The sequence below is a fragment of the Oncorhynchus mykiss genome, chromosome 16, assembly GCF_013265735.2.
Source record: "Oncorhynchus mykiss isolate Arlee chromosome 16, USDA_OmykA_1.1, whole genome shotgun sequence".
Lineage (NCBI taxonomy): Eukaryota > Metazoa > Chordata > Actinopteri > Salmoniformes > Salmonidae > Oncorhynchus > Oncorhynchus mykiss.
Window position 1 is genome coordinate 36893506 of NC_048580.1, and position 27098 is coordinate 36920603.

Sequence of the window (27098 nt, forward strand, 5' to 3'; positions counted from 1 at the left end):
ATAGCTTTAAATGCTGTTACTAACGGGTGTGTGTGTGTGTGTGTGTGTGTGTGTGTGTGTGTGTGTGTGTGTGTGTGTGTGTGTGTGTGTGTGTGTGTGTGTGTGTGTGTGTGTGTGTGTGTGTGTGTGTGTGTGTGCATCTTGCTAACAGTGAGTCAACACTCTGGGATCCTCTGCAACCTAGGAAACAACATTTCCTCTCCCAACTCCGAGCCAGATCACCATGCACTTTTAGATGAGAAAGAGGACTCTTACTTCTCGGAAATCCACAACTTAATTTCCAACAGCGAGATGAACCAGGCATCCAGCTCCATAGACAAGAGGTAGGGGAAACACACACATGCAAATACACACAGACACACACACACACCCCTGTCGGTGGAGTTAAAGCCAAGGTATTAGCTCGGGGCGTCTTAAAAGTTACTCATCATTACATGAGTGTTGTTCACAGAATCACTTCTGTTTACATACCTTACGACACACATCAACACCCAAATACGTTTAACTCACATTGATTGTTTTCGATGAACATTTCGATTGGCTTCTAGGGAGTAGACTATGCAGTTATTAGGGTGTCACTCTGCCTTCCTGACAGAACTAACTCTGCTCCCCTGTCAGATGTTGCTCAAACAGGCTTTAGGGGGAGTCCAGTACAGTACAGTAAGCACAGCCCCCAGTGCCCGCTCCTCTACTCTGCCTGTTCTCAACGACTCACCTCAACTGAAATAAACTGCCCAGGCTGTTACGCTATAACCAAGGCCAGGTTTACCAGAGCTTCTGGCCTGCTCTCCTCTCCTCTACAGACTAAAGCATCACCAGCCTATAGTCTATGGCCCTGCAGTTTCAGGTAGCGCTAGAGGCTAGTGCTTAGCAGGGTCGTGTTCATTAATGCACACTGCAGCAAATGTTTTGCACCCGGAAATGAAAACAAGTGTTTCTTACTGGACGCGTTTCTTATTGTCCCTCCCTGTTTCAGTCCGTTTTCTTCAGTGTCTAATAAATACGACCCAGGTTCAGAGGCAGTAGCTTTGACAGATGTGTGGGGGGAAATATGCAAGCTGTCTTCTCCAATAAGCCAATAAGGATTCTTTAGATGTCAAGTAATGGCTCCTCCTTGATTTCGCTAACCCTTCTTCATGCCAATAACAAAGGGCTGCTTGTTTTTCAACTTTTCTTTTCCCGCTCCTCTGTCTTTCTCCACATCGCACTCTTTTTCTTTGTCTCTGTCTATTCTCTCTCTGTCTTTCTTTCTATCTCTTTCAATCTCTGTCTCTCTCTCTTTCATGTCTCCCACCCTCCCTCTTCCCTGGTCAGTAGACAAGAGACATAAAAGCCAACAGAGCTCAAGGGTAATTTAGCCCCTCTGCCATCTGCGATCAATAGTGCAGAACCATCCAGAATATGCAAGCCTGGCATTTTAATATCTGTAATTCAAAATAAGTGCTCTGTTTTCTGTCCGTCACAGACACACACACGCTCACATGCAGGCACGTAGACACTGGCATGCATGCACAAATGTGCACGCAGGCATGTACACACACGCGCATGCACACACATGCATGTACGCACACACACATCACTCCCCCCCATTGAACAGAGACATACGTGTGTATGCCTATCTGTGCACTCATGCGTCTCCTCCCCACTAAGTGTTTGTGAACTAAGTCAAGTTGATCTAGTCACTTGTCTCACTCTATTGTGTTTTTCTCCTCTGGACACTGTCTAGCCTGTGAGGTTGGGTGATGATTGAGATAGCTGGAGATGTGTGTATGGGGCACAGGGGTGGGGAGGAGGGGACTGGGACAGTGGAAGAGATTGTAAGGGGCAGAAACAGTAGAAAAGTGTGTATGGGGGGCAGATAGAGCTGGACTGGGCGTTTCTTCGCTCAAAAGTTGTGGGGTGGTGGCTGAGGCATTTATCTACCAGATAAAACTGATGGACCAACAGTGGTTCCTCCTCTAAAGTTGTGGGGTGGTGGCTGAGGCATTTATCTACCAGATAAAACTGATGGACCTACAGTGGTTCCTCCTCTAAAGTTCTGGGGCGGTGGCTGAGGCATTTATCTACCAGATAAAACTGATGGACCTACAGTGGTTCCTCCTCTAAAGTTCTGGGGCGGTGGCTGAGGCATTTATCTACCAGATAAAACTGATGGACCTACAGTGGTTCCTCCTCTAAAGTTGTGGGGTGGTGGCTGAGGCATTTATCTACCAGATAAAACTGATGGACCTACAGTGGTTCCTCCTCTAAAGTTGTGGGGTGGTGGCTGAGGCATTTATCTACCAGATAAAACTGATGGACCTACAGTGGTTCCTCCTCTAAAGTTCTGGGGCGGTGGCTGAGGCATTTATCTACCAGATAAAACTGATGGACCTACAGTGGTTCCTCCTCTAAAGTTCTGGGGCGGTGGCTGAGGCATTTATCTACCAGATAAAACTGATGGACTTACAGTGGTTCCTCCTCTAAAGTTGTGGGGTGGTGGCTGGCACCAGCTTTCGGAGCAGCTCACAGATCACTGCACCTGTAAATAGCCCATCCATTCTACCTCATCCCCATACAGTTATTTTTTTCCGCTGCTTTGCACCCCAGTATCTCTACTTGCACATTCATCTTCTGCACATCTACCATTCCAGTGTTTAATTGCTATATTGTAATTACTTCGCCACCATGGCCTATTTATTGCCTTTACCGCCCTTATCTTACCTCATTTGCACTCACTGTAAATATACTTTTTTTCCCCTATTGTGTTATTAACTGTAGGTTTGTTTATTCCATGTGTAATTCTGTGTTGTTGTTTGTGTCACACTACAGTACATGCATATAGGACTTGCATCCTTGGCACAATAAAGTTATTTTAAGTTAACTACATGTACTGTAGATATTACCACGCATGATATTTATCTTGGCCAAGTCGCAGTTGTAAATGATAACTTCTTCTCAACTGGCCTACCTGGTTAAAAAAGGTGAAATATATATATATATATACAGTGGGGCAAAAAAGTATTTAGTCAGCCACCAATTGTGCAAGTTCTCCCACTTAAAAAGATGAGAAAGGCCTGTAATGTTCATCATAGGTACACTTCAACTATGACAGACAAAATGAGAAGAAAAATTCCAGAAAATCACATTGTAGGATTTTTTATGAATTGATTTGAAAATTATGGTGGAAAATAAGTATTTGGACACCTACAAACAAGCAAGCTTTCTGGCTCTCACAGACCTGTAACTTCTTCTTTAAGAGGCTCCTCTGTCCTCCACTCGTTACCTGTATTAATGGCACCTGTTTGAACTTGTTATCAGTTTAAAAGACACCTGTCCACAACCTCAAACAGTCACACTCCAAACTCCACTATGGCCAAGACCAAAGAACTGTCAAAGGACACCAGCAACAAAATTGTAGACCTCCACCAGGCTGGAAAGACTGAATCTGCAATAGGTAAGCAGCTTGGTTTGAAGAAATCAACTGTGGGAGCAATTATTAGGAAATGGAAGACATACAAGCCCACTGATAATCTCCCTCGATCTGGGGCTCCACGCAAGATCTCAAGATTTTGAGTGAAAACCTCCTTCCATCCGTAAGGGCATTGAAGATGAAACGTGGCTGGGTCTTTCAGCATGACAATGATCCCAAACACACCGCCCGGGCAACGAAGGAGTGGCTTCGTAAGAAGCATTTCAAGGTCCTGGAGTGGCCTAGCCAGTCTCCAGATCTCAACCCCATAGAAAATCTTTGGAGGGAGTTGAATGTCCATGTTGCCCAGCAACAGCCCCAAAACATCACTGCTCTAGAGGAGATCTGCATGGAGGAATGGGCCAAAATACCAGCAACAGTGTGTGAAAAACTTGTGAATACTTACAGAAAACGTTTGACCTCTGTCATTGACAACAAAGGGTATATAACAAAGTATTGAGATAAACTTTTGTTATTGACCAAATACTTATTTTGCACCATAATTTGCAAATAAATTCATAAAAAATCCTACAATGTGATTTTCTGGATTTTTTTATACACTTCAACAGTGTTTACCACTCCTGGGACATCAATGATTACACGTTGTAACTATGCAATAGACTAGAAACATGATTTAAGTAAAGGCTGATTTTTAATTCATATATACAGAAAAAAAACAGTACACCACACTACCTATGCATATCTAACTCCCTTCATCTGAATTAATCTGAGGACACAGGATAGTATTTCAGTGAGATACTCAGGTATGAATCTCTGGGACATTCTTTTTCAGTCATTTCCAATACCAGGAGTATCAAACTCCATTCTTTGAATGATGCTGTGTCTGCATGTACATATTACAATTATACACTTCAACAGTATTTACCAAACCTGCTCCTGAGACATCAATGATTACACATTGTAACTATGCAATAGACTAGAAACATGATTTAAGTAAAGGCTGATTTGTAATTCATATATAAAGAATAAAAAACCTACGCGTATCTAACTCCTTTCATCTGAGGACACAGGACAGTATTTCAATGAGATACTTAATTTCACCAGTGGAGAATGTGAAATGCTTTATTGAAAGAAGTTCATTATCCAGGTGTTATAAATGCATTATAATAATTGTAATATTCTATTATGAATACAAGTTCAATCTGTACTTCAATGCACATATATGGTGTGCATTATAAAATGAGGAAGAAAGACGAGGTGGGGAGAGAAGTAAGAACAGAGGCAGACAGCATATGATTAATGAATTACAGTGCTACCCTAATATTCTCTCAGTTCATCACAAATACAGTGTCTCTAGCGGTGTCTCCTAACCAGCCTTGGGCCCCCAGTTGGCCCAAAGGTTATCTTAAGAGCCGGTGAGGTGGCGATGACGGGACTGGCTTCCACTCGCACATCAAAACATACCTGCAGACGAGACAGATCGAGAGAGAGCATGATTAAGCCTTGTTTATTTTATTCTAACACGGTCAGTCATCATAATCATCAGGAGGTGAAATTCAAAACTAACCTTGGATCATTAACTCTGGGACTACAACATCTGTCTGTATTTCAATGTAAAGTATATCTTTAATAATACTTCCTGTTGATCTGACCTCTCACCTATGATTATGCTGTGCACTCTGTCAGCCAATTCAGATACGGGAGGGGTTCACCGACACAGCTGATATAACCTAGAGGATTTAGGGAGAAGGGGGAGGGATGGAGAGAGACTGTTACTGTGTTTGTGTGTGGCCTCACCTGGTGTCCACACTAAGTGGCCAAAGAAAACTTTATGCTGAAAAACAGACACATGAGGACAAACCATAGAAGATAATGTCATTATTAGACTTTTACATTACCAGATCACAAATTAATATCAAATCTATTTATATAGCCCTTCTTACATCAGCTGATACCTCAAAGTGCTGTACAGAAACCCAGCCTAAAAGCCCAAACAGCAAGCAAAGCAGGTGCAAATACCACTTGAAGCTTGATGATGACTTGATCATTTGAATCAGCTGTGTAGTGCTAAGACAAAAACAAAACTGTGCACAGGTGTTTGGAGCATTCCGATATGCCACAGCTGGTGAGGTGTCAGGTTCCCCTCTGTACTTAAAGGGTGATTATTCCAACTCTCTGAAATGCTGCAGATCTGCCCGCAGATGAGGTAGGAACACATATCCCTACACAGAAGAGGTGGATAGAATTCGACAGGTCAAGGTATCTTCCTCCAACCTGTGCATGTGAGACAGGTTCCATGTACAAGACAGGCAGAGAGGAAGAGAGAAAAAGAACACAGAACAGTTTAATTACCTCTGGTTATGGACACTTTTGCAAGCAATAAAACTTCCACGGCCTGTTCCTGGGACAGTGAACATACATCTGAAAGTAAAGACATTTTTTTTTTTGTAGATATGAAAACAATAACTGAGATATGACCGTTCAATCTAAAGCAGCAGATGTCATTTTCAGGATACGTCAATACAGCCCAGAAAGATTAACACCAGACTGGTATTGTGGTTGTTCATCAAGTGATGGGAAATATGCAATGTGTATATTCTACACGCATATTGTGTTCTTTCATCCTTCTGTAAACAAAGCTAACCGTTACACTGTCATTAAATATGATTATATATCGACTATGAAACAAATACGACATGACCTGCTTATGAGTTGCCATGAAAGAAAGTTAGATGAATTCAACTTAAAATGGCGAGAACAGGTGTTCGTACCTAAATGCTTTTGGTTAGCTTGAGAATAATAATTGCATGATTTATCATTCTACGGTATGTATGTATGTATCTATGTAATATAGTAGAACGTTATGAACCGACACTGAATCGTAGGAGCTAACTACTAGCTATGTAGCGTCAGACAGAAGAACGCCCAGTGCTGCTTGTTTTCAAATACATTTTTTGTTCTCTAAATCTTTTTGGGGAATAAAATACATAACTTTTTGCGCTCTATTACCAACATTTTGTTGTTTTTTTTTACTTTGAAGCCTTTTTTTTTTCAGAACCATTCTTTTTGATTGAAATTTTTTGGGGGGATTTTGGCTCTTGGCAAAAGACATCCATTTGTCGCAAGTTGGGGAGGGAGGCTAATAGCTGAACAATAGACTATTCAACCTTAAGAATTATCTAATAGCAGAGCTAGGTGTGAAAACCCTCATCCCATCACAGACCAGATTTGCCTTAACAACCAAGGGGGAGTTAGAGCACTGATTATACTTTTGGGTCCCAATGCACTACTGTGTCTCTAACTGACTATGAATGGGCAGTATAAACCAAAGAATAAACTGATAATTGTGCATGACTTCAAATGAAACAGGGAGCAGGTTTTGAACCCTCTTGCCTGAAGTCCAGTGCATTATCGACAGTGCACAAACGTGCCCCAGAGTCGATAGAGTGTGTCCTTGCGGTAGCTTTCTACTCAATGTAATAAAGTAATGACTTTTCAAATAAGTTACCTTACACGTTAAGTTGGCTGACAATTTGTTAACTACACTGTCCTTACGAACCACATAGCATATCATTACAGCAGTATGTACTGGTATGTTTCCTATCTACCTAACGTTCGTAGTTATACATCAATCTTGCCAGGATATTAACTATAGGCTAACTGAACCACATTGTATATCATTACAGCAGTATGTACCGATATGTTAGCTATCTAACGTTAGTAGTTATACATCAATCTTGCCATTAACTATAGGCTATCTAACTACCCAACGTTTATTGACTTGATAATTCCCATCATTCTTAGCTTAGCTAAATGGTATGGTCATTCTGTAAACGTCAGCAAAAAAGCGTAATTCAATTGTTTCCCGCAGCACAGTTAGTCACCAATGCTCTGGTTTACACGAAAACTGCCTTACCAGCTCTGCTAGGGTGAGTAAAATGGTAAGCGTGATCTCATTTGTGTCTGGAATTAGCTAGCAAGCTAGCCAACGTTAGCGTGGGTGCTTGACTGCCTCTGCCCGAACGTTCAGTGTGCGCTCCGAGGGCGAATCTTTCTGAATTTACCCAGAGGGTTTTTCATTTTTCTTGGAATAGAAACACCATAATAATAATCAAATTAATTAAGCAAGTACCAGTCACAAATTTGGACACACCTACTCATTCCAGGATTTTTCTATATTTGTACTATTTTCTACATTGTAGAATAACTAACACATATGGAATCAGTTAAGAACAAATTCTTATTTTTTCAAGGACAGCCTACTCCTTCCTCCCCTTTGGGGGATGGAACTCCGGTCTTCCGCGTGTCTGCAATATGGAAGACTATCAAATGCTTCTCAAAGATGCCCTCTGGTGGTCAAACTAGCAATGACTTGCAGTAACAGAAAAAATGGCTGAGAATTAAATGACGTGCCACAGAATGCTGCAGCAGGCAGGGTGTGCCGCAGTATGACAACTTTTAAAGGGGGAAATACTGTAGGCCGCTAACACAAACATACTGCTGATGTGTTTAGACTAAGTGACAAAATGGAGGGCTCTGCGTCAGAGCTGTGCTTGTCTCCCTATACCTCCCCCTTTACACACAGCCCCTGCCAATTTGATTGTAGGATATTTAATCTAGATTGAAAGAGGAGAACAGCCCTCTGTCCCGCTTACTCCAGGAAAGTACCCCGTCTAGTTTGATGTCCATCTGCCCTCCGCTCTGTGGCAACGGCTTCTCGGAGGGCTCACCCTGAGGAAATGACATCATGAGGCGATAAGAAATGCAGAGACCAGGGGGCTTAAAAATGTGAAGGGCAGCAGGCTGCAATGTCTGGTGTGCTGATGGCCTGTTTGCAGAGCAGCCCACCTCCCCACACATACACACATCCACAGCCTCTAGAATCAGGGCCCGAAGGAGCCCTTTGAGCTTGGCCCTCTTGTCCAGTATGCGTCTTAGGAAATAGCCAGTTATTCATTCGGCTCGGTTTCTCGCCGATTGTCAACATGCATGTTTGTTTGCTTGGACTGGGTCTCTGCTCGCTGTCAACAGAGCTCCTGACAGCTCAGTTATGGCTCAGCAAAGTATGACTCATTGCCTATTGACAGATAGACAAACAGCAGGGATGCCTGGCCAGTGGCCCACTGAGGCAGGTAGGGCAGTGGGCCTATAAATCCCAATCAAAGTCCTAATGGAGGCGAGGTGGGCTTGGGGGAAGGCCCTCGTCCCCCCCTGTCTCCTCTCCCTCATCTCCGCTCATCTGGCCAAGACAGAATGGGTGGGAACAGTAAACAGTAAGTCTAAATTGGCTGCTTTTGATGACCAGTTAGCTCTTTCACATCAGTGCAGATGAAGGAAAGGAAGCAAGGAGAGAAAATGGCCTTAGACTATTTGGATGCAATGATATTGTTCCACAGATTTCAAGGATAAAATACTGTACATTTTTGAAACTATGAATATAGAGCTAAATCAATACAATATATAATGTACAGCCACTGACCTCACGGTTCTCGTTGTTGCAGGTCAGAACTTACGGAGGAGGAGCGTCCGTCGAGCCACGGCCTGTCCAGCTCCCGGGGGCTAGAGGAGGAGGGGGCGGAGGGAGATGATGAAGAGGAGGACAAAGGCAGTCTGAAGGAGGAGGAGTGTCCGTCAAGCCACGGCCTGTCCAGCTCCCGGGGGCTAGAGGAGGAGGAGGCGGAGGGAGATGATGAAGAGGAGGAAGAAGGCAGCCTGGCGGAGAAATTTCAGGACGAAGCGCCCAAATCCCCCTCCCCGATCACCATGGTCACACCGGGGGCGTACGAAGACGAAGAGGGGGAGGGATCGGAGGAAGAGGAGGAAGCCACACCGTTGGCTATAAGCTACAAACACACCCGCAGGTATGTCTTGTCTGGCAGAATACAAGCTTTTTTTACAGACACAATGTCCTGTCTAATAGACCAAATACATGGTTACGGACAAAACTACTGGTATGTTTTTCCTGTTACAGACTTCTGACAAAATTACAGACACAACTACCACTGTCAGACCAGCAGGTAGTGGTAGAATAGAGACATACTGTAGGGACAGACACAACTACAGACAAAGTCATGCAGTCACATACAGCACACCACACCTTCACAAACAAATCCACCCAATCACAACGGCCACCCCTGTCTCCTCCCATTCCAACTAACACGACTTATACAGTTTAATATTGCATGACCTGCCATGCATGATCTGCCCTCCCTACGATGGCAGTACAATGAGTTCAATGAGAGTTAGATGGTGATGGAGAGAGTTGGGATGCAGATAGAACTCTCACAGTCCCATTCCATCGCCACCTGTCATTCTGTCCCTATTAGTGTCTGTCAATGTTGAACCTGTCTTTCTGTCCCTATCAATGTCGGTCAGTGTTGTACCGGTCTTTCTGTCCCTATCAGTGTCGGTCAGTGTTGTACCTGTCTTTCTGTCCATTTCAGTGTCGGTCAGTGTTGTACCTGTCCTTCTGTCCCTATCAGTGTCGGTCAGTGTTGTACCTGTCTTTCTGTCTTTCTGTCCCTATCAGTGTCGGTCAGTGTTGTACCTGTCTTTCTGTCCCTATCAGTGACGGTCAGTGTTGTACCGGTCTTTCTGTCCCTATCAGTGTCGGTCAGTGTTGTACCTGTCTTTCTGTCCATTTCAGTGTCGGTCAGTGTTGTACCTGTCCTTCTGTCCCTATCAGTGTCGGTCAGTGTTGTACCTGTCTTTCTGTCCCGATCAATGTCGGTCAGTGTTGTACCTGTCTTTCTGTCCCTATCAGTGTCGGTCAGTGTTGTACCTGTCTTTCTGTCCCTATCAGTGTCGGTCAGTGTTGTACCTGTCTTTCTGTCCCTATCAGTGTCGGTCAGTGTTGTACCTGTCTTTCTGTCCCGATCAGTGTCGGTCAGTGTTGGACCTGTCTTTCTGTCCCCATCAGTGTCGGTCAGTGTTGTACCTGTTTTTCTGTCCCTATCAGTGTCGGTCAGTGTTGTACCTGTCTTTCTGTCTTTCTGTCCCTATCAGTGTCGGTCAGTGTTGTACCTATCTTTCTGTCCCTATCAGTGTCTGTCAGTTTTGTAGCTGTCTTTCTGTCCCTATCAGTGTCGGTCAGTGTTGTACCTGTCTTTCTGTCCCTATCAGTGTCGGTCAGTGTTGTACCTGTTTTTCTGTCTTTCTGTCCCTATCAGTGTCGGTCAGTGTTGTACCTGTCTTTCTGTCCCTATCAGTGTCGGTCAGTTTTGTACCTGTCTTTCTGTCCCTATGAGTGTCGGTCAGTGTTGTACCTGTCATTCTGTCCCTATCAGTGTCGGTCATTGTTGTACCTGTCTTTCTGTCTTTCTGTCCCTATCAGTGTCGGTCAGTGTTGTACCTGTCTTTCTGTCTCTATCAGTGTCGGTCAGTGTTGTACCTGTCTTTCTGTCCCTATCAGTGTCGGTCAGTGTTGTACCTGTCTTTCTGTCCCTATCAGTGTCGGTCAGTGTTGTACCTGTCTTTCTGTCCCTATCAGTGTCGGTCAGTGTTGTACCTGTCCTTCTGTCCCTATCAGTGTCGGTCAGTGTTGTACCTGTCTTTCTGTCTTTCTGTCCCTATCAGTGTCGGTCAGTGTTGTACCTATCTCTCTGTCCCTATCAGTGTCTGTCAGTGTTGGACCTGTATTTCTGTGCCTATCAGTGTCGGTCAGTGTTGTACCTGTCTTTCTGTCCCTCTCAGTGTCGGTCATGTGTTGTACCTGTCTTTCTGTCTTTCTGTCCCTATCAGTCTCGGTCAATGTTGTACCAGTCTTTCTGTCTTTCTGTCCCTATCAGTGTCTGTCAGTGTTGTACCTGTTTTTCTGTCCCTATCAGTGTCGGTCAGTGTTGTACCTGTCTTTCTGTCCCTATCAGTGTCGGTCAGTGTTGTACCTGTCTTCCTGTCTTTCTGTCCCTATCAGTGTCGGTCAGTGTTGTACCTGTCTTTCTGTCCCTGTCAGTGTCGGTCAGTGTTGTACCTGTCTTTCTGTCCCTATCAGTGTCGGTCAGTGTTGTACCTGTCTTTCTGTCCCTATCAGTGTCGGTCAATGTTGTACCTGTCTTTCTGTCCATATCAGTGTCGGTCAGTTCTGTACATGTCTTTCTGTCCCTATCAGTGTCGGTCAGTGTTGTACCTGTCTTTCTGTCCCTATCAGTGTCGGTCAGTGTTGTACCTGTCTTTCTATCTTTCTGTCCCTATCAGTGTCGGTCAGTGTTGTACCTGTCTTTCTGTCCCTATCAGTGTCGGTCAGTGTTGTACCTGTCTTTCTGTCTTTCTGTCCCCATCAGTGTCGGTCAGTGTTGTACCTGTCTTTCTGTCCCTATCAGTGTCGGTCAGTGTTGTACCTGTCTTTCTGTCCCTATCAGTGTTGGTCAGTGTTGTACCTGTCTTTCTGTCCCTATCAGTGTCTGTCAGTGTTGTACCTGTCTTTCTGTCTTTCTGTCCCGATCAGTGTCGGTTAGTGTTGTACCTGTCTTTCTGTCCCTCTCAGTGTCGGTCAGTGTTGTACCTGTCTTTCTGTCCCTATCAGTGTCGGTCAGTGTTGTACCTGTCTTTCTGTCTTTCTGTCCCTATCAGTGTCGGTCAGTGTTGTACCTGTCTTCCTGTCTTTCTGTCCCTATCAGTGTCGGTCAGTGTTGTACCTGTCTTTCTGTCCCTGTCAGTGTCGGTCAGTGTTGTACCTGTCTTTCTGTCCCTATCAGTGTCGGTCAGTGTTGTACCTGTCTTTCTGTCCCTATCAGTGTCGGTCAGTGTTGTACCTGTCTTTCTGTCTTTCTGTCCCTATCAGTGTCGGTCAGTGTTGTACCTATCTTTCTGTCGCTATCAGTGTCTGTCAGTTTTGTACCTGTCTTTCTGTCCCTATCAGTGTCGGTCAGTGTTGTACCTGTCTTTCTGTCCCTATCAGTGTCGGTCAGTGTTGTACCTGTCTTTCTGTCTTTCTGTCCCCATCAGTGTCGGTCAGTGTTGTACCTGTCTTTCTGTCCCTATCAGTGTCGGTCAGTGTTGTACCTGTCTTTCTGTCCCTATCAGTGTTGGTCAGTGTTGTACCTGTCTTTCTGTCCCTATCAGTGTCGGTCAGTGTTGTACCTGTCTTTCTGTCTTTCTGTCCCGATCAGTGTCGGTTAGTGTTGCACCTGTCTTTCTGTCCCTCTCAGTGTCGGTCAGTGTTGTACCTGTCTTTCTGTCCCTATCAGTGTCGGTCAGTGTTGTACCTGTCTTCCTGTCCCTATCAGTGCCGGTCAGTGTTGTACCTGTCTTTCTGTCTTTCTGTCCCTATCAGTGTCGGTCAGTGTTGTACCTGTCTTTCTGTCCCTATCAGTGTCGGTCAGTGTTGTACCTCTTTCTGTCCCTATCAGTGTCGGTCAGTGTTGTACCTGTCTTTCTGTCCCTATCAGTGTCGGTCAGTGTAATACCTGTCTTTCTGTCCCTATCAGTGTCGGTCAGTGTTGTACCTGTCCTTCTGTCCCTATCAGTGTCGGTCACTGTTGTACCTGTCTTTCTGTCCCTATCAGTGTCGGTCAGTGTTGTACCTGTCCTTCTGTCCCTATCAGTGTCGGTCAGTGTTGTACCTGTCTTTCTGTCTTTCTGTCCCTATCAGTGTCGGTCAGTGTTGTACCTGTCTTTCTGTCCCTATCAGTGTCGGTTAGTGTTGTACCTGTCTTTCTTTCCCTATCAGTGTCGGTCAGTGTTGTACCTGTCTTTCTGTCCCTATCAGTGTCGGTCAGTGTTGTACCTGTCTTCCTGTCTTTCTGTCCCTATCAGTGTCGGTCAGTGTTGTACCTGTCTTTCTGTCCCTGTCAGTGTCGGTCAGTGTTGTACCTGTCTTTCTGTCCCTATCAGTGTCGGTCAATGTTGTACCTGTCTTTCTGTCCATATCAGTGTCGGTCAGTTCTGTACATGTCTTTCTGTCCCTATCAGTGTCGGTCAGTGTTGTACCTGTCTTTCTGTCCCTATCAGTGTCGGTCAGTGTTGTACCTGTCTTTCTATCTTTCTGTCCCTATCAGTGTCGGTCAGTGTTGTACCTGTCTTTCTGTCCCTATCAGTGTCGGTCAGTGTTGTACCTGTCTTTCTGTCCCTGTCAGTGTCGGTCAGTGTTGTACCTGTCTTTCTGTCCCTATCAGTGTCGGTCAGTGTTGTACCTGTCTTTCTGTCCCTATCAGTGTCGGTCAATGTTGTACCTGTCTTTCTGTCCATATCAGTGTCGGTCAGTTCTGTACATGTCTTTCTGTCCCTATCAGTGTCGGTCAGTGTTGTACCTGTCTTTCTGTCCCTATCAGTGTCGGTCAGTGTTGTACCTGTCTTTCTATCTTACTGTCCCTATCAGTGTCTGTCAGTTTTGTACCTGTCTTTCTGTCCCTATCAGTGTCGGTCAGTGTTGTACCTGTCTTTCTGTCCCTATCAGTGTCGGTCAGTGTTGTACCGGTCTTTCTGTCTTTCTGTCCCCATCAGTGTCGGTCAGTGTTGTACCTGTCTTTCTGTCCCTATCAGTGTCGGTCAGTGTTGTACCTGTCTTTCTGTCCCTATCAGTGTTGGTCAGTGTTGTACCTGTCTTTCTGTCCCTATCAGTGTCGGTCAGTGTTGTACCTGTCTTTCTGTCTTTCTGTCCTGATCAGTGTCGGTTAGTGTTGTACCTGTCTTTCTGTCCCTCTCACTGTCGGTCAGTGTTGTACCTGTATTTCTGTCCCTATCAGTGTCGGTCAGTGTTGTACCTGTCTTTCTGTCTTTCTGTCCCTATCAGTGTCGGTCAGTGTTGTACCTGTCTTCCTGTCTTTCTGTCCCTATCAGTGTCGGTCAGTGTTGTACCTGTCTTTCTGTCACTGTCAGTGTCGGTCAGTGTTGTACCTGTCTTTCTGTCCCTATCAGTGTCGGTCAGTGTTGTACCTGTCTTTCTGTCCCTATCAGTGTCGGTCAGTTCTGTACATGTCTTTCTGTCCCTATCAGTGTCGGTCAGTGTTGTACCTGTCTTTCTGTCCCTATCAGTGTCGGTCAGTGTTGTACCTGTCTTTCTATCTTTCTGTCCCTATCAGTGTCGGTCAGTGTTGTACCTGTCTTTCTGTCCCTATCAGTGTCGGTCAGTGTTGTACCTGTCTTTCTGTCTTTCTGTCCCTATCAGTGTCGGTCAGTGTTGTACCTATCTTTCTGTCGCTATCAGTGTCTGTCAGTTTTGTACCTGTCTTTCTGTCCCTATCAGTGTCGGTCAGTGTTGTACCTGTCTTTCTGTCCCTATCAGTGTCGGTCAGTGTTGTACCTGTCTTTCTGTCTTTCTGTCCCCATCAGTGTCGGTCAGTGTTGTACCTGTCTTTCTGTCCCTATCAGTGTCGGTCAGTGTTGTACCTGTCTTTCTGTCCCTATCAGTGTTGATCAGTGTTGTACCTGTCTTTCTGTCCCTATCAGTGTCGGTCAGTGTTGTACCTGTCTTTCTGTCTTTCTGTCCCGATCAGTGTCGGTTAGTGTTGTACCTGTCTTTCTGTCCCTATAAGTGTCGGTCAGTGTTGTACCTGTCTTTCTGTCCCTATCAGTGTCGGTCAGTGTTGTACCTGTCTTCCTGTCCCTATCAGTGCCGGTCAGTGTTGTACCTGTCTTTCTGTCTTTCTGTCCCTATCAGTGTCGGTCAGTGTTGTACCTGTCTTTCTGTCCCTATCAGTGTCGGTCAGTGTTGTACCTGTCTTTCTGTCCCTATCAGTGTCGGTCAGTGTTGTACCTGTCTTTCTGTCCCTATCAGTGTCGGTCAGTGTAATACCTGTCTTTCTGTCCCTATCAGTGTCGGTCAGTGTTGTACCTGTCCTTCTTTCCCTATCAGTGTCGGTCACTGTTGTAACTGTCTTTCTGTCCCTATCAGTGTCGGTCAGTGTTGTACCTGTCCTTCTGTCCCTATCAGTGTCGGTCAGTGTTGTACCTGTCTTTCTGTCTTTCTGTCCCTATCAGTGTCGGTCAGTGTTGTACCTGTCTTTCTGTCCCTATCAGTGTCGGTCAGTGTTGTACCTGTCTTTCTGTCCCTATCAGTGTCGGTCAGTGTTGTACCTGTCTTCCTGTCTTTCTGTCCCTATCAGTGTCGGTCAGTGTTGTACCTGTCTTTCTGTCCCTGTCAGTGTCGGTCAGTGTTGTACCTGTCTTTCTGTCGATATCAGTGTCGGTCAGTTCTGTACATGTCTTTCTGTCCCTATCAGTGTCGGTCAGTGTTGTACCTGTCTTTCTTTCCCTATCAGTGTCGGTCAGTGTTGTACCTGTCTTTCTATCTTTCTGTCCCTATCAGTGTCGGTCAGTGTTGTACCTGTCTTTCTGTCCCTATCATTGTCGGTCAGTGTTGTACCTGTCTTTCTGTCTTTCTGTCCCTATCAGTGTCGGTCAGTGTTGTACCTATCTTTCTGTCCCTATCAGTGTCTGTCAGTTTTGTACCTGTCTTTCTGTCCCTATCAGTGTCGGTCAGTGTTGTACCTGTCTTTCTGTCCCTATCAGTGTCAGTCAGTGTTGTACCTGTCTTTCTGTCTTTCTGTCCCTATCAGTGTCGGTCAATGTTGTACCTGTCTTTCTGTCCCTATCAGTGTCGGTCAGTGTTGTACCTGTCTTTCTGTCCCTATCAGTATCAGTCAGTGTTGTACCTGTCTTTCTGTCTTTCTGTCCCTATCAGTGTCGGTCAGTGTTGTACCTGTCTTTCTGTCCCTATCAGTGTCGGTCATTGTTGTACCTGTCTTTCTGTCTTTCTGTCCCTATCAGTGTCGGTCAGTGTTGTACCTGTCTTTCTGTCCCTATCAGTGTCGGTCAGTGTTGGACCTGTCTTTCTGTCCCTATCAGTGTCGGTGAGTGTTGTACCTGTCTTTCTGTCTTTCTGTCCCTATCAGTGTCGATCAGTGTTGTACCTATCTTTCTGTCCCTATCAGTGTCTGTCAGTTTTGTACCTGTCTTTCTTTCCCTATCAGTGTCGGTCAGTATTGTACCTGTCTTTCTGTCCCTATCAGTGTCGGTCAGTGTTGTACCTGTCTTTCTGTCTTTCTGTCCCTATCAGTGTCGGTCAGTGTTGTACCTGTCTTTCTGTCCCTATCAGTGTCGGTCAGTGTTGTACCTGTCCTTCTGTCCCTATTAGTGTCGGTCAGTATTGTACCTGTCTTTCTGTCTTTCTGTCCCTATCAGTGTCGGTCAGTGTTGTACCTGTCTTTCTGTCCCTATCAGTGTCGGTCAGTGTTGTACCTGTCCTTCTGTCCCTATCAGTGTCGGTCAGTATTGTACCTGTCTTTCTGTCCCTATCAGTGTCGGTCAGTGTTGTACCTGTCTTTCTGTCTTTCTTTCCCTATCAGTGTCGGTCAGTTCTGTACCTGTCTTTCTGTCCCTATCAGTGTCGGTCAGTGTTGAACCTGTCTTTCTATCTTTCTGTCCCTATCAGTGTCGGTCAGTGTTGTACCTGTCTTTCTGTCCCTATCATTGTCGGTCAGTGTTGTACCTGTCTTTCTGTCTTTCTGTCCCTATCAGTGTCGGTCAGTGTTGTACCTGTCTTTCTGTCCCTATCAGTGTCTGTCAGTTTTGTACCTGTCTTTCTGTCCCTATCAGTGTCGGTCAGTGTTGTACCTGTCTTTCTGTCCCTATAAGTGTCAGTCAGTGTTGTACCTGTCTTTCTGTCTTTCTGTCCCCATCAGTGTCGGTCAGTGTTGTACCTGTCTTTCTGTCCCTATCAGTGTCGGTCAGTGTTGTACCTGTCTTTCTGTCCCTATCAGTGTTGGTCAGTATTGTACCTGTCTTTCTGTCCCTATCACTGTCGGTCAGTGTTGTACCTGTCTTTCTGTCTTTCTGTCCCGATCAGTGTCGGTTAGTGTTGTACCTGTCTTTCTGTCCCTATCAGTGTCGGTCAGTGTTGGACCTGTCTTTCTGTCCCTATCAGTGTCGGTCAGTGTTGTACCTGTCTTTCTGTCTTTCTGTCCCTATCAGTTTCGATCAGTGTTGTACCTATCTTTCTGTCCCTATCAGTGTCTGTCAGTTTTGTACCTGTCTTTCTTTCCCTATCAGTGTCGGTCAGTATTGTACCTGTCTTTCTGTCCCTATCAGTGTCGGTCAGTGTTGTACCTGTCCTTCTGTCCCTATTAGTGTCGGTCAGTATTGTACCTGTCTTTCTGTCTTTCTGTCCCTATCAGTGTCGGTCAGTGTTGTACCTGTCTTTCTGTCCCTATCAGTGCCGGTCAGTGTTGTACCTGTCCTTCTGTCCCTATCAGTGTCGGTCAGTATTGTACCTGTCTTTCTGTCCCTATCAGTGTCGGTCAGTGTTGTACCTGTCTTTCTGTCTTTCTGTCCCTATCAGTGTCGGTCAGTTCTGTACCTGTCTTTCTGTCCCTATCAGTGTCGGTCAGTGTTGAACCTGTCTTTCTATCTTTCTGTCCCTATCAGTGTCGGTCAGTGTTGTACCTGTCTTTCTGTCCCTATCATTGTCGGTCAGTGTTGTACCTGTCTTTCTGTCTTTCTGTCCCTATCAGTGTCGGTCAGTGTTGTACCTGTCTTTCTGTCCCTATCAGTGTCTGTCAGTTTTGTACCTGTCTTTCTGTCCCTATCAGTGTCGGTCAGTGTTGTACCTGTCTTTCTGTCCCTATCAGTGTCAGTCAGTGTTGTACCTGTCTTTCTGTCCCCATCAGTGTCGGTCAGTGTTGTACCTGTCTTTCTGTCCCTATCAGTGTCGGTCAGTGTTGTACCTGTCTTTCTGTCCCTATCAGTGTTGGTCAGTGTTGTACCTGTCTTTCTGTCCCTATCAGTGTCGGTCAGTGTTGTACCTGTCTTTCAGTCTTTCTGTCCCGATCAGTGTCGGTTAGTGTTGTACCTGTCTTTCTGTCCCTCTCAGTGTCGGTCAGTGTTGTACCTGTCTTTCTGTCTTTCTGTCCCTATCAGTGTCGGTCAGTGTTGTACCTATCTTTCTGTCCCTATCAGTGTCTGTCAGTTTTGTACCTGTCTTTCTGTCCCTTTCAGTGTCGGTCAGTGTTGTACCTGTCTTTCTGTCCCTATCAGTGTTGGTCAGTGTTGTACCTGTCTTTCTGTTTTTCTGTCCCTATCAGTGTCGGTCAATGTTGTACCTGTCTTTCTGTCCCTATCAGTGTCGGTCAGTGTTGGACCTGTCTTTCTGTCCCTATCAGTGTCGGTCAGTGTTGTACCTGTCTTTCTGTCTTTCTGTCCCTATCAGTGTCGATCAGTGTTGTACCTATCTTTCTGTCCCTATCAGTGTCTGTCAGTTTTGTACCTGTCTTTCTGTCCCTATCAGTGTCGGTCAGTGTTGTACCTGTCTTTCTGTCTTTCTGTCCCTATCAGTGTCGGTCAGTGTTGTACCTGTCTTTCTGTCCCTATCAGTGTCGGTCAGTGTTGTACCTTTCTTTCTGTCTTTCTGTCCCTATCAGTGTCGGTCAATGTTGTACCTGTCTTTCTGTCCCTATCAGTGTCGGTCAGTGTTGTACCTGTCTTTCTGTCCCTATCAGTATCAGTCAGTGTTGTACCTGTCTTTCTGTCTTTCTGTCCCTATCAGTGTCGGTCAGTGTTGTACCTGTCTTTCTGTCCCTATCAGTGTCGGTCATTGTTGTACCTGTCTTTCTGTCTTTCTGTCCCTATCAGTGTCGGTCAGTGTTGTACCTGTCTTTCTGTCCCTATCAGTGTCGGTCAGTGTTGGACCTGTCTTTCTGTCCCTATCAGTGTCGGTCAGTGTTGTACCTGTCTTTCTGTCTTTCTGTCCCTATCAGTGTCGATCAGTGTTGTACCTATCTTTCTGTCCCTATCAGTGTCTGTCAGTTTTGTACCTGTCTTTCTTTCCCTATCAGTGTCGGTCAGTATTGTACCTGTCTTTCTGTCCCTATCAGTGTCGGTCAGTGTTGTACCTGTCTTTCTGTCTTTCTGTCCCTATCAGTGTCGGTCAGTGTTGTACCTGTCTTTCTGTCCCTATCAGTGTCGGTCAGTGTTGTACCTGTCCTTCTGTCCCTATTAGTGTCGGTCAGTATTGTACCTGTCTTTCTGTCTTTCTGTCCCTATCAGTGTCGGTCAGTGTTGTACCTGTCTTTCTGTCCCTATCAGTGTCGGTCAGTGTTGTACCTGTCCTTCTGTCCCTATCAGTGTCGGTCAGTATTGTACCTGTCTTTCTGTCCCTATCAGTGTCGGTCAGTGTTGTACCTGTCTTTCTGTCTTTCTTTCAATATCAGTGTCGGTCAGTTCTGTACCTGTCTTTCTGTCCCTATCAGTGTCGGTCAGTGTTGAACCTGTCTTTCTATCTTTCTGTCCCTATCAGTGTCGGTCAGTGTTGTACCTGTCTTTCTGTCCCTATCATTGTCGGTCAGTGTTGTACCTGTCTTTCTGTCTTTCTGTCCCTATCAGTGTCGGTCAGTGTTGTACCTGTCTTTCTGTCCCTATCAGTGTCTGTCAGTTTTGTACCTGTCTTTCTGTCCCTATCAGTGTCGGTCAGTGTTGTACCTGTCTTTCTGTCCCTATCAGTGTCAGTCAGTGTTGTACCTGTCTTTCTGTCTTTCTGTCCCCATCAGTGTCGGTCAGTGTTGTACCTGTCTTTCTGTCCCTATCAGTGTCGGTCAGTGTTGTACCTGTCCTTCTGTCCCTATTAGTGTCGGTCAGTATTGTACCTGTCTTTCTGTCTTTCTGTCCCTATCAGTGTCGGTCAGTGTTGTACCTGTCTTTCTGTCCCTATCAGTGTCGGTCAGTGTTGTACCTGTCCTTCTGTCCCTATCAGTGTCGGTCAGTATTGTACCTGTCTTTCTGTCCCTATCAGTGTCGGTCAGTGTTGTACCTGTCTTTGTGTCTTTCTTTCAATATCAGTGTCGGTCAGTTCTGTACCTGTCTTTCTGTCCCTATCAGTGTCGGTCAGTGTTGAACCTGTCTTTCTATCTTTCTGTCCCTATCAGTGTCGGTCAGTGTTGTACCTGTCTTTCTGTCCCTATCATTGTCGGTCAGTGTTGTACCTGTCTTTCTGTCTTTCTGTCCCTATCAGTGTCGGTCAGTGTTGTACCTGTCTTTCTGTCCCTATCAGTGTCTGTCAGTTTTGTACCTGTCTTTCTGTCCCTATCAGTGTCGGTCAGTGTTGTACCTGTCTTTCTGTCCCTATCAGTGTCAGTCAGTGTTGTACCTGTCTTTCTGTCTTTCTGTCCCCATCAGTGTCGGTCAGTGTTGTACCTGTCTTTCTGTCCCTATCAGTGTCGGTCAGTGTTGTACCTGTCTTTCTGTCCCTATCAGTGTTGGTCAGTGTTGTACCTGTCTTTCTGTCCCTATCACTGTCGGTCAGTGTTGTACCTGTCTTTCTGTCTTTCTGTCCCGATCAGTGTCGGTTAGTGTTGTACCTGTCTTTCTGTCCCTATCAGTGTCGGTCAGTGTTGGACCTGTCTTTCTGTCCCTATCAGTGTCGGTCAGTGTTGTACCTGTCTTTCTGTCTTTCTGTCCCTATCAGTGTCGATCAGTGTTGTACCTATCTTTCTGTCCCTATCAGTGTCTGTCAGTTTTGTACCTGTCTTTCTGTCCCTATCAGTGTCGGTCAGTGTTGTACCTGTCCTTCTGTCCCTATTAGTGTCGGTCAGTATTGTACCTGTCTTTCTGTCTTTCTGTCCCTATCAGTGTCGGTCAGTGTTGTACCTGTCTTTCTGTCCCTATAAGTGTCGGTCAGTGTTGTACCTGTCCTTCTGTCCCTATCAGTGTCGGTCAGTATTGTACCTGTCTTTCTGTCCCTATCAGTGTCGGTCAGTGTTGTACCTGTCTTTCTGTCTTTCTGTCCCTATCAGTGTCGGTCAGTTCTGTACCTGTCTTTCTGTCCCTATCAGTGTCGGTCAGTGTTGAACCTGTCTTTCTATCTTTCTGTCCCTATCAGTGTCGGTCAGTGTTGTACCTGTCTTTCTGTCCCTATCATTGTCGGTCAGTGTTGTACCTGTCTTTCTGTCTTTCTGTCCCTATCAGTGTCGGTCAGTGTTGTACCTGTCTTTCTGTCCCTATCAGTGTCTGTCAGTTTTGTACCTTTCTTTCTGTCCCTATCAGTGTCGGTCAGTGTTGTACCTGTCTTTCTGTCCCTATCAGTGTCAGTCAGTGTTGTACCTGTCTTTCTGTCTTTCTGTCCCCATCAGTGTCGGTCAGTGTTGTACCTGTCTTTCTGTCCCTATCAGTGTCGGTCAGTGTTGTACCTGTCTTTCTGTCCCTATCAGTGTTGGTCAGTGTTGTACCTGTCTTTCTGTCCCTATCAGTGTCGGTCAGTGTTGTACCTGTCTTTCAGTCTTTCTGTCCCGATCAGTGTCGGTTAGTGTTGTACCTGTCTTTCTGTCCCTCTCAGTGTCGGTCAGTGTTGTACCTGTCTTTCTGTCTTTCTGTCCCTATCAGTGTCGGTCAGTGTTGTACCTATCTTTCTGTCCCTATCAGTGTCTGTCAGTTTTGTACCTGTCTTTCTGTCCCTTTCAGTGTCGGTCAGTGTTGTACCTGTCTTTCTGTCCCTATCAGTGTTGGTCAGTGTTGTACCTGTCTTTCTGTTTTTCTGTCCCTATCAGTGTCGGTCAATGTTGTACCTGTCTTTCTGTCCCTATCAGTGTCGGTCAGTGTTGGACCTGTCTTTCTGTCCCTATCAGTGTCGGTCAGTGTTGTACCTGTCTTTCTGTCTTTCTGTCCCTATCAGTGTCGATCAGTGTTGTACCTATCTTTCTGTCCCTATCAGTGTCTGTCAGTTTTGTACCTGTCTTTCTGTCCCTATCAGTGTCGGTCAGTGTTGTACCTGTCTTTCTGTCTTTCTGTCCCTATCAGTGTCGGTCAGTGTTGTACCTGTCTTTCTGTCCCTATCAGTGTCGGTCAGTGTTGTACCTGTCTTTCTGTCCCTATCAGTGTCGGTCAGTGTTGTACCTGTCTTTCTGTCCCTATCAGTGTCGGTCAGTGTTGTGCCTGTCTTTCTGTCCCTAGCAGTGTCGTTCAGTGTTGTACCTGTCTTTCTGTCCCTATCAGTGTCGGTCAGAGTTGTACCTGTCTTTCTGTCCCTATCAGTGTCGGTCAGTGTTGTACCTGTCCTTCTGTCCCTATTAGTGTCGGTCAGTGTTGTACCTGTCTTTCTGTCTTTCTGTCCCTATCAGTGTCGGTCAGTGTTGTACCTATCTTTCTGTCCCTATCAGTGTCGGTCAGTGTTGTACCTGTCTTTCTGTCCCTATCAGTGTCGGTCAGTGTTGTACCTGTCTTTCTGTCCCTATCAGTGTCGGTCAGTGTTGTGCCTGTCTTTCTGTCTTTCTGTCCCTATCAGTGTCGGTCAGTGTTGTACCTATCTTTCTGTCCCTATCAGTGTCTGTCAGTTTTGTGCCTGTCTTTCTGTCCCTATCAGTGTCGGTCAGTGTTGTACCTGTCTTTCTGTCCCTATCAGTGTCGGTCAGTGTTGTACCTGTCGTTCTGTCCCTATCAGTGTCGGTCAGTGTTGTACCTGTCGTTCTGTCCCTATCAGTCTCGGTCATTGTTGTACCTTTCTTTCTGTCTTTCTGTCCCTATCAGTGTCGGTCAGTCTTGTACCTGTCGTTCTGTCCCTATCAGTCTCGGTCATTGTTGTACCTTTCTTTCTGTCTTTCTGTCCCTATCAGTGTCGGTCAGTGTTGTACCTGTCTTTCTGTCCCTATCAGTGTCGGTCAGTGTTGTGCCTGTCTTTCTGTCCCTAGCAGTGTCAGTCAGTGTTGTACCTGTCCTCTGTCCCTATTAGTGTCGGTCAGTGTTGTACCTGTCTTTCTGTCTTTCTGTCCCTATCAGTGTCGGTCAGTGTTGTACCTATCTTTCTGTCCCTATCAGTGTCTGTCAGTGTTGTACCTGTCTTTCTGTCCCTATCAGTCTCGGTCAATGTTGTACCTGTCTTTCTGTCTTTCTGTCCCTATCAGTGTCGGTCAGTGTTGTACCTGTCTTTCTGTCCCTGTCAGTGTCGGTCAGTGTTGTACCTGTCTTTCAGTCCCTATCAGTGTCGGTCAGTGTTGTGCCTGTCTTTCTGTCTTTCTGTCCCTATCAGTGTCGGTCAGTGTTGTACCTATCTTTCTGTCCCTATCAGTGTCTGTCAGTTTTGTGCCTGTCTTTCTGTCCCTATCAGTGTCGGTCAGTGTTGTACCTGTTTTTCTGTCTTTCTGTCCCTATCAGTGTCGGTCAGTGTTGTACCTGTCTTTCTGTCCCTATCACTGTCGGTCAGTTTTGTACCTGTCTTTCTGTCCCTATCAGTGTCGGTCAGTGTTGTACCTGTCTTTCTGTCCCTATCAGTGTCGGTCAGTTTTGTACCTGTCTTTCTGTCCCTATCAGTGTCGGTCAGTGTTGTACCTGTCTTTCTGTCAGTATCAATGTCGGTCAGTGTTGTACCTGTCTTCCTGTCTTTCTGTCCCTATCAGTGTCAGTCAGTGTTGTACCTGTCTTTCTGTCCCTGTCAGTGTCGGTCAGTGTTGTACCTGTCTTTCTGTCCCTGTCAGTGTCGGTCAGTGTTGTACCTGTCCTTCTGTCCCTATCAGTGTCGGTCAGTATTGTACCTGTCTTTCTGTCCCTATCAGTGTCGGTCAGTGTTGTACCTGTCTTTCTGTCTTTCTGTCCCTATCAGTGTCGGTCAGTTCTGTACCTGTCTTTCTGTCCCTATCAGTGTCGGTCAGTGTTGAACCTGTCTTTCTATCTTTCTGTCCCTATCAGTGTCGGTCAATGTTGTACCTGTCTTTCTGTCCCTATCATTGTCGGTCAGTGTTGTACCTGTCTTTCTGTCTTTCTGTCCCTATCAGTGTCGGTCAGTGTTGTACCTGTCTTTCTGTCCCTATCAGTGTCTGTCAGTTTTGTACCTGTCTTTCTGTCCCTATCAGTGTCGGTCAGTGTTGTACCTGTCTTTCTGTCCCTATCAATGTCAGTCAGTGTTGTACCTGTCTTTCTGTCTTTCTGTCCCCATCAGTGTCGGTCAGTGTTGTACCTGTCTTTCTGTCCCTATCAGTGTCGGTCAGTGTTGTACCTGTCTTTCTGTCCCTATCAGTGTTGGTCAGTGTTGTACCTGTCTTTCTGTCTTTCTGTCCCTATCAGTGTCGGTCAATGTTGTACCTGTCTTTCTGTCCCTATCAGTGTCGGTCAGTGTTGTACCTGTCTTTCTGTCCCTATCAGTATCAGTCAGTGTTGTACCTGTCTTTCTGTCTTTCTGTCCCTATCAGTGTCGGTCAGTGTTGTACCTGTCTTTCTGTCCCTATCAGTGTCGGTCATTGTTGTACCTGTCTTTCTGTCTTTCTGTCCCTATCAGTGTCGGTCAGTGTTGTACCTGTCTTTCTGTCCCTATCAGTGTCGGTCAGTGTTGGACCTGTCTTTCTGTCCCTATCAGTGTCGGTGAGTGTTGTACCTGTCTTTCTGTCTTTCTGTCCCTATCAGTGTCGATCAGTGTTGTACCTATCTTTCTGTCCCTATCAGTGTCTGTCAGTTTTGTACCTGTCTTTCTTTCCCTATCAGTGTCGGTCAGTATTGTACCTGTCTTTCTGTCCCTATCAGTGTCGGTCAGTGTTGTACCTGTCTTTCTGTCTTTCTGTCCCTATCAGTGTCGGTCAGTGTTGTACCTGTCTTTCTGTCCCTATCAGTGTCGGTCAGTGTTGTACCTGTCCTTCTGTCCCTATTAGTGTCGGTCAGTATTGTACCTGTCTTTCTGTCTTTCTGTCCCTATCAGTGTCGGTCAGTGTTGTACCTGTCTTTCTGTCCCTATCAGTGTCGGTCAGTGTTGTACCTGTCCTTCTGTCCCTATCAGTGTCGGTCAGTATTGTACCTGTCTTTCTGTCCCTATCAGTGTCGGTCAGTGTTGTACCTGTCTTTCTGTCTTTCTTTCCCTATCAGTGTCGGTCAGTTCTGTACCTGTCTTTCTGTCCCTATCAGTGTCGGTCAGTGTTGAACCTGTCTTTCTATCTTTCTGTCCCTATCAGTGTCGGTCAGTGTTGTACCTGTCTTTCTGTCCCTATCATTGTCGGTCAGTGTTGTACCTGTCTTTCTGTCTTTCTGTCCCTATCAGTGTCGGTCAGTGTTGTACCTGTCTTTCTGTCCCTATCAGTGTCTGTCAGTTTTGTACCTGTCTTTCTGTCCCTATCAGTGTCGGTCAGTGTTGTACCTGTCTTTCTGTCCCTATAAGTGTCAGTCAGTGTTGTACCTGTCTTTCTGTCTTTCTGTCCCCATCAGTGTCGGTCAGTGTTGTACCTGTCTTTCTGTCCCTATCAGTGTCGGTCAGTGTTGTACCTGTCTTTCTGTCCCTATCAGTGTTGGTCAGTATTGTACCTGTCTTTCTGTCCCTATCACTGTCGGTCAGTGTTGTACCTGTCTTTCTGTCTTTCTGTCCCGATCAGTGTCGGTTAGTGTTGTACCTGTCTTTCTGTCCCTATCAGTGTCGGTCAGTGTTGGACCTGTCTTTCTGTCCCTATCAGTGTCGGTCAGTGTTGTACCTGTCTTTCTGTCTTTCTGTCCCTATCAGTTTCGATCAGTGTTGTACCTATCTTTCTGTCCCTATCAGTGTCTGTCAGTTTTGTACCTGTCTTTCTTTCCCTATCAGTGTCGGTCAGTATTGTACCTGTCTTTCTGTCCCTATCAGTGTCGGTCAGTGTTGTACCTGTCCTTCTGTCCCTATTAGTGTCGGTCAGTATTGTACCTGTCTTTCTGTCTTTCTGTCCCTATCAGTGTCGGTCAGTGTTGTACCTGTCTTTCTGTCCCTATCAGTGCCGGTCAGTGTTGTACCTGTCCTTCTGTCCCTATCAGTGTCGGTCAGTATTGTACCTGTCTTTCTGTCCCTATCAGTGTCGGTCAGTGTTGTACCTGTCTTTCTGTCTTTCTGTCCCTATCAGTGTCGGTCAGTTCTGTACCTGTCTTTCTGTCCCTATCAGTGTCGGTCAGTGTTGAACCTGTCTTTCTATCTTTCTGTCCCTATCAGTGTCGGTCAGTGTTGTACCTGTCTTTCTGTCCCTATCATTGTCGGTCAGTGTTGTACCTGTCTTTCTGTCTTTCTGTCCCTATCAGTGTCGGTCAGTGTTGTACCTGTCTTTCTGTCCCTATCAGTGTCTGTCAGTTTTGTACCTGTCTTTCTGTCCCTATCAGTGTCGGTCAGTGTTGTACCTGTCTTTCTGTCCCTATCAGTGTCAGTCAGTGTTGTACCTGTCTTTCTGTCCCCATCAGTGTCGGTCAGTGTTGTACCTGTCTTTCTGTCCCTATCAGTGTCGGTCAGTGTTGTACCTGTCTTTCTGTCCCTATCAGTGTTGGTCAGTGTTGTACCTGTCTTTCTGTCCCTATCAGTGTCGGTCAGTGTTGTACCTGTCTTTCAGTCTTTCTGTCCCGATCAGTGTCGGTTAGTGTTGTACCTGTCTTTCTGTCCCTCTCAGTGTCGGTCAGTGTTGTACCTGTATTTCTGTCTTTCTGTCCCTATCAGTGTCGGTCAGTGTTGTACCTATCTTTCTGTCCCTATCAGTGTCTGTCAGTTTTGTACCTGTCTTTCTGTCCCTTTCAGTGTCGGTCAGTGTTGTACCTGTCTTTCTGTCCCTATCAGTGTTGGTCAGTGTTGTACCTGTCTTTCTGTTTTTCTGTCCCTATCAGTGTCGGTCAATGTTGTACCTGTCTTTCTGTCCCTATCAGTGTCGGTCAGTGTTGGACCTGTCTTTCTGTCCCTATCAGTGTCGGTCAGTGTTGTACCTGTCTTTCTGTCTTTCTGTCCCTATCAGTGTCGATCAGTGTTGTACCTATCTTTCTGTCCCTATCAGTGTCTGTCAGTTTTGTACCTGTC

General features: G+C 45.8%; 1 protein-coding gene across 1 annotated transcript in view; it reads left to right on the forward strand.

Annotated features, from left to right (window-relative positions):
* LOC110491048 (histone-lysine N-methyltransferase PRDM16) overlaps positions 1-27098 on the forward strand; it is a 394111-nt gene that overhangs the window by 342553 nt on the left and 24460 nt on the right. Inside the window, exons 14-15 of the mRNA XM_036946771.1 lie at positions 152-323; positions 8914-9273. Of these exons, the coding sequence (XP_036802666.1) occupies positions 152-323; positions 8914-9273 (532 nt within the window). The remainder of the gene's footprint in view (positions 1-151; positions 324-8913; positions 9274-27098) is intronic.